Below are 12,268 nucleotides of genomic sequence, written 5' to 3' on the forward strand. Positions count from 1 at the left end.
CCCCTAAGCACTATCTGCTTAAAAAATATTTTGGCCCCGAAGCAAGTTTTGTTGATGTCTTTTCGATCTTCTCATTAAATCACCTTGAAGTAAAAACAGATCTTATGAAGTGTTTAAGGCACGCTACCTCTTACTGCCGTATGAATGGACAAAAATATAATGTGTTAAATCTGAATGCATATTTGCATATTTGTGAGCGGTTGCCCAAGTATACAAATATTATTGTGGTTAAATTGCCAGCTCCTCAGTGGAACTGTGGAGTATTTGTCAGCTAATTAGCAACATGAGTTAGTGCTTCAGCAGTTGGGATGGCGCCTCACACACAGAGTGAGGCTGATGGGCGCAGCGGAGCGTCGGTGCTGCTGGTGGCTTGGGAGGGAAGAAGAGAGATGCATAATCTAAACCAGTGCTAATGAAGACATCAGCTATCTTATTCGGAGGCTCGCTGCCTGTCAAAACGGGCTTTATGGCGTGAATAAATTGCTCAGACAACAGAGAAACTGAGAGACTCAGCCGGAACAGTGAGGAATAATAATAATTAAAAAAAAACTTTAGAACATTTGAGACTGTAAATACACAATTATCCCACTCCTATTTGGGGTAATGAAGACTGTATGGCATCGCACAGCTATTCAAATGTCCAGATCAGAACTAAAGAAAACTGCAAACACAAACACAGATTGGTTCTGTTTGTTTGATGGATCTGTGTGATTTCAGCTTTGAGTTGATTTGTGTCATCTTAGTCTTTCCCTGCATAATTTGGCTGTGATGTCAAATACAGTAATCCACAGTAGCTGGGAAAAAAATGTGGGAAAAGCAGGCTAGAGTTTGTATTCCTTTTTATTTTTCAGTCTTCTTTCATTGGAATTTCTTTTTTTACTAGGGCAAAATGACAGATGGAGGACCAAAAAAAGAACCTGGGACAGCAAAGGCTGAGATATTGGTCTACAACATCTATTAAAATAATTAAATGCTGCCATGCAAGAGACAAAAACCCATTACAACCTCAAAAAAGTAGGGCACAATCGTGAAGACTTTTTTTTTTTTTTGTCAAAAATCTGAAGAGCGTGGTGTGGATTTGTGTTCAGCACATTTGTGAATTTTCTGTAAACCCTCATTTTGCTACAAGTTTTCTGAAGTGCATCTCTACCAAATTTTTGGCCGTTTGTCTTAGCAAGATATTTCTTGCTCAGCCAGGCAGCAATTTTGAAGTTTTGCAATTTTGAAGTTTTACCACAGATAGTTGAATGGATTTAGCCTAGGACTCTGTGGACTGAAGGGGTACCAGTACTTTTGGAAAATCAGCGTAAGGTTGATTTTTCTTTTACATTTTCCTTTCTTTCTGAGTCCTGCCTCTCTGTTATCACATGTAATCAAAACTAAATTATCTGTAACATTACTCTTTTTTTTTTTAAACATGATGATCCCTTCAGGAACTGGCCAACTAGCCACTTGCACTTGCACCGCAGATGGATTTCCCCTGGTTGCCAACATTTGTTGTCCTGCTGCTGATAACACAAGAGAAAGAATGAATTGTTCGGAAGCTGCTGACATTTTCCTCTGCTCTTGTCCCTTTCGCTAAGAGACCTCCCGTTTGTGGCAGCTCTGCCAGATTCAAAACAAGATAACATCAAACTGTGCACAAACAGTGTTGGATCGGCTTAACTAGCAGTTTTCCCATTTCCCCACACAGGAGAGTTCACATGAGCGGCTTCAGTCAGAAGTCACGGTTCTTTTTTTTTTTTTAAAGTTCTGCTGCAGCTGAAATCTCACACATTCTTTCAGAGCCCGCCGAAGTTCTTCATATATTGTCAAAACAACAAACTTTCCCGCATCTTGTTCAGATTTTATGGAATAGAAGTCCTCTGAAATGTGTGACTGTAATGTAAGACGAGCTAAAAAAGAACCAGGGACTCTTCATAATTTTGGAAGTCTCCATAGTGGTGCTGTATTTAGGTATGGGAAGTAACTCCCACCATGAGTCAGCTGGTATTCACACTTTTCACATGTTGCCGTCAATGTCGTGCCTTCGCTTCTGGTATGTTATTATTCCTGCATGATGCTATTGTGAATTAAAACTGTTAACGATCAGAACAAGCAACACAGGAAGGAGTCGATTTCATGCTAAGAGCTTCAGCGGTTCTATAAAAGAAGCACAGRCAGGTTGTTATCATTTTATCAACTCTGGAGACTTGCTTTAAATCCCCAAATGACTAATCTGTTTCGTGTTTGTCAGCTGGATGGAAATATCTTTCCTGTCTTGTTAAGCTGTGTGGCCTCTGGAGACTAGGCAAGATGGAAGGAGAAATATGCTCAATCAAGACTCAGTTTAGCATCGTTGCTTTTTTTTTTCTTTTTTCATCCACCCACCGACACAACAAAGACAAAAACAACAAAATGAAAAATCAGAAAAAAAAGGATAACAGCAAAAAAAAAAAAAAATGCAGTGGCACGAATCTGCATGCAGCATGATACTGAGATTTGAACATTTGTTTTCTGTCTGGGAAAACGTGGCAAAAAAATGCCAAATTAATGAAAAATTTGAGTGGCAGCAAGTGCATGTACACAGGTAAATAGAAAAGATGTGTTCACAATTGGGTCATTGTGACAGGAGGAGCACAGACAAAGCAGATTAATTCAGTTTTCATGCGTGTAGTTGCGTCTGTGAAGACCAAAACTTTTTTTTTACTACTTTATTGAGAGCTCCCATGACAGCGAGGAGAACAGGCTATTACTTCATATTGCGCCATTTAAGGCTGTTTTTATTTTGGACTCTCAAGCTCATTCTTGCCACACAGCAGCATCAGCAGCAGCARCAGTCCTGGGGGATAACAATCAGGCCTCGACAAGGAAAAGCAGATGGCTCTGAACAGTTTATGGAGGAGTCTGTGAATTCATGAACTTGTGTGTTGTGGTGGAGTTCGACAAATGAAGTAACACTCTGGAGTGTTTGCTTGAACAAACCCGTCAGTCATGCTTAGTCCTCACTCCCAAATGCCATTGTTTGAAATGGCATTTTCTCTTAAAACAGGAAGATGCGGGATTACAAGGCTTTTGTTATAACTTTTGTGTATGATCTCATGTGTCCAAATGTATGCAATTGTAAAAAGTAAAGCATAAAACAACAAAAAGCTTGCTATAAAAAGGACTTATCCAGATTTTCATGAAAGGTTTCTGAGTGTACAGCATGGTGGTGGCCTCATGCTCATGGTGAATATGATGCGTTTTTACTTCTTAGTAAGTTCAAAATACCTGAGTTTGAAGGTACTTTTACCTGTTTTTACCCATGAATATTTGCGCTGAGATACTTGGTTTGCTTCCCGATGTCACTTAGGTCTTCCCAAATCTCCTTGTGTGGAGTTTTTTGTTCTTTCTTGTGTTCTAGTCTGTATTTGATTTAGGATCTTATTAGTTTTAATTCTTTTTTTTTCTTTGATTAGCAGATTCATTTGTTCTGGTTTAGTCTGCTCTGTTTTCAATAGTCACCTTCCTTCAGATTTCCAGATGTGTTTCTTCTCCAGCTTCACCACATTGCCCTGATTAATCACATCTGCACTGGGTATTTTCTGTTTCCTCACCTTCCCACCAGATTCTTCATTGTCGGTTTCCTCCATGCCAGTTTTCTAATAGCTTTGCTTTATCCGGTCAGTTATTCTTCAGGCCTCTCAGACCAAGTCTAGTAGTTTAGAAACAACTGCAACTAGAGTCCCTTTAGTAATAAGGTAATGTCTGAAGGCAGTTGCACAGGAATTTACTGAGGAGTATCAGAGTGAATAGGCTGAAAACAACTGCACACCACACGTTTTTAGATAATTATATGTTAGTTTTTAAATTAAAAAAACAAATCCTATTTTTTTTTTTTTTTTTTTACTTACTTACAAATAATTATTCACTATTCTTTTAGTGCCAGCATGTGATAACAGTGTTTGTTAAAACAGAAGGAACTGAAAACATTTCATGGTTGGAGAATTTTAAATAAGATGCAAAAAGTCAAGCTGGGAAACACTGGCTGCTTTTCTGTGGTTACAGAGCATCAGTGCTTTTGTTTTGGGAGAACAAGAGCGCCATCTAGTGTTCAAAAAAATGATGGAAGTGAAAAAAGTAAAAAACTGCAGCTTCTCATTCACACTAAGAACGTTAGGGGGTACTTCTAGGCTTTGTCATTTCTTTTAGAGCAAAAGTAGCATCAAAGAGAAAGATAAACCTATGAGGAAGCAGGGAGTGGATCTGAGTTTTAAAAAGAAAAACTGGGTGAAGGTGAGGTAAGAGGAAGCAGCACCTTTGAGAGGCAGACCTTCAGAGTTTARCAGACATGTTATGCAATTCACACAGATGGCAGATTGGGGTTTTCTCCTCTCTGAGTGTTATATCACTATGTCTGCCTTGCATATGTTATGCTGTATTTCAGAAGACTGTTTAGGGCAAACCTTGGTCGCTCATGTTGGCAGTGGTGGTGTTTGTCTAAGATGTGACTTGGACTGGTCATTGTTAAACTAAGCTTGACCACATATATATCCATAACCAAAATGTATTTTGAAAAGTTAAGGTTTTTTTAAACTTGTCTTATCGCCTTTGAATCGCATTACAACCACAAACGTTAATAGAAGTTTTTAGGATTTGCCTTTGGCAGAGGCTGAGGTTCGCCTTCCAGCAGGACAAGAACTACAGGTTTTAATCTGAAGTTTTGCATAATGCGACATTGACTAATACATTTGCATTATCAACACTGATATTTTAATTAAACCTATATGCCAATGCCAAGTTATCTTTCTATAATTCAACATCAGAGGTAAATAATTAAGCTATTACAACTTTAAATATGTGATCTGCAAAGGTATCTTACTAGCGGTTCAATCAGGTCTTTGACAGATGAAACATTTCACCCCATATGGGTCATGAGAGGTCAAGGGAAAACTTATGTCACTAATTTTAATTCTATGTACATCATATATTTTACTAGTATCAGCTTATCTAGGACTTCATGGAGGATGGAGATGTTCTTAGAATCGTTGCCTCAATGCAGGATAAGTTGTCTAATTATTGCTGAGACATTTTAACTGAATCACCACATGATGGCGCTTTGGGAAAAGGTAGYTGATCACTGAAAAGAAAGTAAAATAGCKAATACCATGTTCCTATCAGATAGTTCATCTAAACCAGACGGACAACTTCCAAAAACAAAACCTGCCTAACATGTAAATTAGTTTTGCTTCTTCTGTAGTAGAACCTGTGTGTACGGGCTGACGTTATTGTTTTCTTTGTTGAAGGCTTCATTTGCATCAGTGATGGTAAAGCGTTGGGCGGCTAAACTGTCATTTAAGTTAGACCTTTGCTGCATTTGAATTGAGATKTAACATTAGATTAACATTATTTTTGCTCTCACCACAGAGAGTTGAGAAATKTATTTTTTGTATGTTTTGCATTTGGGCAAKMTTTAAAAATTGTATTTCTTCCTACTGCGTTCCTGAGATTTACATGGACATTCAGATAAATAAAAAAAACAAAAATAAGAACATATAGAAATCAAATRAARGATTTTCTTTTTCTTTTTTTAATGTTGATCTAAACTATATCTGTGGCCTCCTTTCTGAAGAGCATAAAATCAAAGGGTGTGTTCAGGATTTMTTTTTCTCAGGATGACATTGACAGGCTTGAAAGCAAAGCCAGTTTATCAGTCCCAGCTTGAAAAACTATTTTATCACAGCTTTAACTGATGTTCAATCAGCACCCATGGGGCAGAGCACCAAGCCGCTTATTTGAAATCATATCCGGAAAGAGATCAGCAGAGATAATAACTAACCCAGTTACTTACCAGAAACATTCATGGGTTTAGTAAAGATGGCTATTACTGATGCAGTACTTTGTAAAATAACTCATTTTATTATATTTTTTTCCATTTTACAACTAGAAACGTCAATGTGTTTTATTTAGACTTATTGTGATAAAGTGTACAATTATTAAGGGGAAGAAAAATGGTTAAATTTTTTTGTGTTTGTTTTTTTTTAAATATGGAAAGTGTGACATAGCTTTGTATTCAGTCACAATCTTTTTTTGGGGGCTTTCAAAGTTTTTTCTTCCGGAACAGCTCTGAATTTAGTTCACACCCTGCTCTGGCAGGCCATAACCAGAGATTGTGGGCCACCAGAAATGGCATTTATCTGATTGTATGCAGTCACAATTCCAGTCATTATGTGCACAGATCTGTATCTACATTCTGTTAATGTCGAAAAAACACAGTTTCACAATTGTGGTRTTTCCATTTCCTAATAAATGAAATTGATATCACACGTAAATAAGCTCGTTCATACAATAAATCATAAAAAGTCATGGCAGAGACAGATGCAAAAAGATACATAAAATATAGTCATAATTGAGTCATKGTGGTAGAGCTCATCATCCATCAGCCATTAAAGGAGACACTGACGTCTTAGTTTTTGTTTGGCTACATGTGTGATGTTTTGGGGGACGTTGTAGTCTGCTATTTTACATAAGAGCTATGGATTTAACAGAACTTTTTATGAACTGTGCAATGCTGTGAGAGCTGATGGAGCCAGCTGCACATTGTCTGAAAAACAAGCCATCATCCTCCTACTACTTCTTAGTATTGTTTWTGCCTGTAGTAACATCCGGCTATTGATCAAGTGACTCATGTCCATTGCAGTTTTGAAAATTACATCCATTTTGATACGGTCAAAAAAYCACCACATCTTAGCGTAAAAACATTTGATCAAAAAACGTGTGTGTGTGTGCGTGTGTGTGTGTGTGTGTATGAATGCAAGCAACTAAAAGAGAGAGGAAAACACAATCATTTATCCCTGATGACCAAAGCAGTTTCCCACTTGAACTGTGGATCTCTGCATCTCCTCCAGAGTTACACTATGTAACAGATCTACTGAAGCAGTGTTTTGTTATCTCTAAGGAGATAAAAAAAAAACAACTAAGAAAAACCGCAGAACAAGCTCTTTGTGGAGTTTCTCACATGTTTCATCTTAAAATAGAAAATCTAAATTAGAACTACTGGTATAATTCTCTCTACTTGATATGCAATAGTTATGTGGTGTCCTGCTCCTTAGCAAAAGTAAATGCAATAACTAAGCTGTTTTACTTCCTCACACAAATGGACTGATAGAGCTGTTGTCAGGAGAAATATGGCAGGGAACTTAATTATKGACTTTAATTTGCTTGCCCCACCTTATTCAGCTCTCCTAGTATGTTGGCAATTATACACAACAAATGGCTACATGTGCAGAAATCCATATCCCAGATCACATGGATTTGTTTTACAGTTACTAAAAAAGGAATTTGRCTTGCCACAAATAAGCAAAATTGTGGTGTTACTGGAATTTAATTTACATCTAAATCTAGATCTTTTTAAGTTGCTGCAAATGTAGTTCTTGACCAATGTCTTCCATCTACAGTGGACATTCCTTTATGAGGAAAATAAAACTTAAAACAATGTGGTTGCATGCTTCTGGACATCCTTAAACTCATAGTTTGTTGGAATTGCAATGACTTTTGATTTTATTTAAACTGTCGTCATATCTAGGTAAGTGTGTAGCAGAATGCCACATCTTAACTTGGCAATAGTTTCCAAGCAAAAATTAAACAGATMTATCAAGTGTATCTACTGCAGATTTGTAGTTGGACTTAGTTTCTGTGTGAAGCCTGATTTCTTTTTGTTGATTTTAATGCTAGCATTTGAATCTTGTTCTGCAAAAAAGATGATGGCCCTCTTCCTGTTTTAATTAACCACTCAATGTTCTGCCTACATTGAGTGGTGGTTGAAACTGTTCTCCGCCTTGACTATAGCAGTAGTTTCGGTAGAACAAAATCGGCCCCAAAGCACTATGATGCAACCATTATGTATTTTTGCACCAAAAATATCTTTTGAAATAAAATCCAAAAAGGTTACCCTCTATTCCATCAGGTCATAATTTCACCACATGCTTTCCAGGAGACCAAAAAAGTTTTTTTTTTTTTGCACAATTTTGTCATACCAGCTTGATTTTATCACAAGAAACAGATTCCATTTTGTCACCCTAACTACTTTTAAATGTATGAGTATAGACAACTGTCATCACATTTACAGTACAGTTCAGTTTAGGCTTGTAAACTTCCCTGATGAGCATTTTTTTCACCAGTTTTTGATGATTTGATGATTACTGTCTTCACTGGTCTACTTTAGAATTTTTGTTTGTCTTTTTATACCTTTCTCCTGACAACTGATAACTTTTGTCAGGGAAACTCCTCAAATGTTTTGGAAATCTCTGAGGACCACAGCATTTTGCTGTGAGACACAACTGAGCAAAATGTTCAGAGAAATCTTACAAAAAAGAGCTCAACTTTGTTTGGAGTTCATCAGAGGCACTTTTTTTTTTAAATTTAACCAATATTTTACCAGGAATACCCTTGAGATAAAATCTTTTTTTTTTTCAAATAAAGTTTATTTGTATAGCAGATTTCAGCAACAAGGCAGTTCAAAGTTCATTACGTTATAAAAACATTAGACATTGACCAATTATGAAACAAGCAATAAATGCTACATGAAATGCCATCGTCAAAATTATCCAGGAAATATTAATCAAATATGTTGATCAATGTTCCACTTACTTAAAAAAGAGCCCTAAACCAGTGGGGTTTTAGCTTTGATTTAAAGGAACTCAGTGTTTCGTGTGTTTTGCAGTTTTCTGGAAGTTTGTTCCAGTTTTACGGAGCATAAAAACCAAATGTTACTTCTCCATGTTATGTTCTGGTTATGCTGATGGAGAGTAGGCTTCAACCAGAAGACCTGAGTGGTCTAAAGGATGATATGTTGGGGATTGAGAAAGTGGCTAATAACAAACAACACAGCAACCTTCAATTCTCGTTCAGAGCAGGGCGTATTTACACTCAAATCTGTCAATTCATGTGTATGTGCAGTTCTCAACGAGTCCAGTTTGCCCTTTGGTTGACACAGATCTCTTGGCTTGTGTTTTGCTGTAACCCTATGAGTTGTCCAGAACTGTCCAGGTGGAACTTCTCAAGATTTGGCTGTTTACAGCAATTACGCAATTTGTTATTTCCACATCTCTAAATATCTGAATTCTTTCCTGGCTTTCCAGATCAGAGTGGCTCAGTATATTTGACACAGTAAATTTGATTTTGATAAAACATGCTGTAGTGCAAAACAGCAAGACAACATAATTATTAACTATTAACATAATTTTATTCCTCTTCAGATTCAACAACTACAGATCTTTAATGTATTTTGGTGATAAGCCATTCGGTGATTTTATAATCTAGTAAAAGTATGTCAAAGTCTATTCTTGGAGCTACAGGGAGCCAGTGTAAGAACTTTAAACTTTGGTTTGCTCTGTCTTCCTGGTTTTAGTGAGAACATGAATAGATGCCCTCTTGATCAGATGAAGCTGTCCGAGTGACATTTTAGGCAGACTTGTGATAATGCTGTAGCAATAATCAATGCAACAATGTGAAAGTCATTAAAAAATTAAAATAAAAAATCAGATATAATCTCATTTGTTTGGATTTGTTAAAAAAAGAAAACTAGTATTGTAACATAAGCATGCTGGCTTAACATGCATGTAGCCTGCAAATGTTGGAAATGTTGGCTATTTTGACAGAAGCTGCTGTTTGTGGGGTTTTTGTGTTAAACCAACACGGATGTGAAAACTATGCTGTGTCAATTCCAGAAGTGCTTTTATTTGAAAAAATGTAAATATTAAATAAAGTCATTGCCACATGAAACAGGTTACACAAACACCCACTCTGTCTCTCAGCAATACAGTGAGCTGAATGACTTGCATAAGAAATGTTAACATCATCAGATTTCATCATCAGAGTTGCAAAATAAGAGAAGTGATGATGTACACACATGCAGGTTTTAACCCACACTGCCCTGCAAGCCTGCGTCTTCCTCAAAAAAAAAGAAAAGAAAAAGATGTACCGATTGTGAGAACGTCTGTCACAAACACCGCTTGCAGACTGTCTACCGTCATGTGCACAACCGCAGAAAACTTCCGCTTATTCCTTTTTTAAAATTTTTTGCAAGGGTTTCAAATCTTACCACATTTCATAACATGCTGCTGCTCTGGACATGCAAAGCTTCAGATGGTTTCCAATGAAAAAAGAACAAAAATCCATAGTTTTCACACTTTGTAACATAAAATAAGAATGTTTTTGAAGCTGCATAACCACAAACGAAATCTGCTGTCTACCTCAACTTCCAGTTTGAAACTGAAAAAAAATGAGTGTGTAGAGACTTTAGCTCCAATCTGAGAAATGCTTGTTTCATTTCAGAGTAGTAACACATTTTACTTATTCATAAAAGCTAAGATATCCCCACCAGCATAGAAAGTAAAACGTTTTTTTTTGTGCAACAATCATAACAAATTTAATTTAAAAAAAACGTTCAACGTAAAAACAAAAATTTACATTTAAAAAAAACTTTTTCATGTCTTTCTAAGACTTAATAAGAGATTTATTTTTCTGTACATCGCTCTAATTTCACTGATTCAGCTAAGCGTTTAGGTCCAGGGGGACCTGTTCCGTCCATAGAGGATGACCTGAGTTCTTTCCTGCTGGAGTCTTTCTCCTGCACAGCTTGCACGACAGAATTGTTATGATGCATAAACAGATTGAGACAGTTATTGCAAATATTGGTATCCAAGTACTGGCTTGCCATGTCAGATCAGTCGCGGCTTTGGCGTACCCTGGAAGAAAGTGGCAATAAAAGAACAAGTCTCAACATTAGTGATTTTGCAACACCCAGGAAGAACACTAGCTTAGCGGTGAAAAGAGCTTACCCTCTGCATCAACAGTCACGTTCAAATTTCCAGACTTTTCCACGGCATGCTTCTGCCACTCGTCAGCAGGAGCGTGAATCCACTCCTCTACCTCACAGAAATACATGCCGCTGTTTTCCACATTAGACTTTAAAACCGTAAGGTCAAATTGGCGAGGGGAGGGGTGATCATATCTTACAACGACATTCTTGTCGCTGGCTTTTAAGGTAGAATTTCTGTAAGCTGTAAATATGGTTTTAACTTCAGTGCCTTGCTGCCAAAACCATGTGACCTGGAACTGGGATTCCTTGCTGGATTGTTCGGTGATGTGACAGGGAATGGAGAAATCCTCTGCAATGCTTATGTTCATCTCTCCCTCATTTTTTTCAACGAACAATTTTTTTTCTGTGAGAAAAGGCAGAAAAGGATACTTTGAGCAAATGTTAGTTGAATGCATTAATAAGGCTAATCCTAACTTCCTGGAAAAAAAAAGTTAGGGGGATTAAATGGCCTTGCAACAAAGAACATGACAAGAGAAGAAAAACATACATAGGCGCAGTGAGAAGTAGATTGTGCAAAGTGTTATACACAACAGTCATAAAAGAAGTGGTCATCTCACAGATACAGAAATGGAGAAGTCAGGTTTTGCAACACGAGTATGAACAAAATTCATACTGGCGTGATCTACAGATGGCCCTCGTGGGGAACCACCTGTGAATGACCTGTCTTTTTTTTTATTAACCCTCCTCATGTTACATTTCTAGAGAACAAAAGCAATACTGTTTTATTTAGGCACATACATCAATCTACTCCATCTTCAAAATGTAAAGTATGTTGCAAAAACACTCTTGCAACATTAATGTACATACATCTTGGATCATTAGAACTACAAAATACATTTTATTATATTTTGTGTGACTGACAATCAAATAAGAGCATCAATGTGAAGATGGTAAAGAATACATGGGTTTAAAGTTATCATGGTCTTGTATCCAGCCCTATTTATATCAAAACCCCTCAATTAAATCCAGTTCTGCTATTTGCTTGTTTTCTTCAGTAGTGACATGGGAGATGGTTTGTTAATGGGAAGACGAACTGAGGTGAACACAGATTAGACATGGAAGGAATTTTGTTCAGCGGTTGTAAAGCACTTTGATTTGAATTTTCACCTTACAGCTGAATAAGGACCCTTAGTGTATAGTCAGAGATACAATGGAATGGTTTAGGTCAGAGGTCATGGATGCGTCAGAACAGCCCAGACCTATTTTCTATTTAGAATTTGTGGCCAAATATGTTCACATGTGCTCGTCATCTTATTTGATTGAGCTTCAGCTATTTTGCAGAGATGAATGAGATAATTCATCTCTGCAAATGAGAGAGGAATTGAGAGATGGGGATTAAATGGCCATGTTTGTTGACTTTGCAAAGATGTTGACCAGCTTTGCAAAGTCAACATCTTTGCAAAGCTGGTAAGAACATGTCTCAGA

The 12,268-nt window shown here is 37.1% G+C and overlaps 2 protein-coding genes across 10 annotated transcripts in view; one reads left to right on the top strand and one right to left on the bottom strand.

Annotated features, from left to right (window-relative positions):
- Nucleotides 1-12,268, top strand: part of klhl6 (kelch-like family member 6) — a 43,002-nt gene that overhangs the window by 7,594 nt on the left and 23,140 nt on the right. The gene's annotated exons all lie outside the window — the stretch shown is intronic.
- Nucleotides 10,420-12,268, bottom strand: part of LOC103459328 (immunoglobulin superfamily member 3-like) — a 10,194-nt gene continuing 8,345 nt past the window's right edge. The window contains exons 8-9 of the mRNA XM_008400808.2: nt 10,803-11,186; nt 10,420-10,709 (exon numbers count right to left, since the gene is read on the bottom strand). Coding sequence (XP_008399030.1) covers nt 10,516-10,709; nt 10,803-11,186 — 578 coding nt within the window. The 3' untranslated portion in view covers nt 10,420-10,515. The remainder of the gene's footprint in view (nt 10,710-10,802; nt 11,187-12,268) is intronic.

The sequence above is a fragment of the Poecilia reticulata genome, linkage group LG2 (genome assembly GCF_000633615.1).
Source record: "Poecilia reticulata strain Guanapo linkage group LG2, Guppy_female_1.0+MT, whole genome shotgun sequence".
NCBI lineage: Eukaryota > Metazoa > Chordata > Actinopteri > Cyprinodontiformes > Poeciliidae > Poecilia > Poecilia reticulata.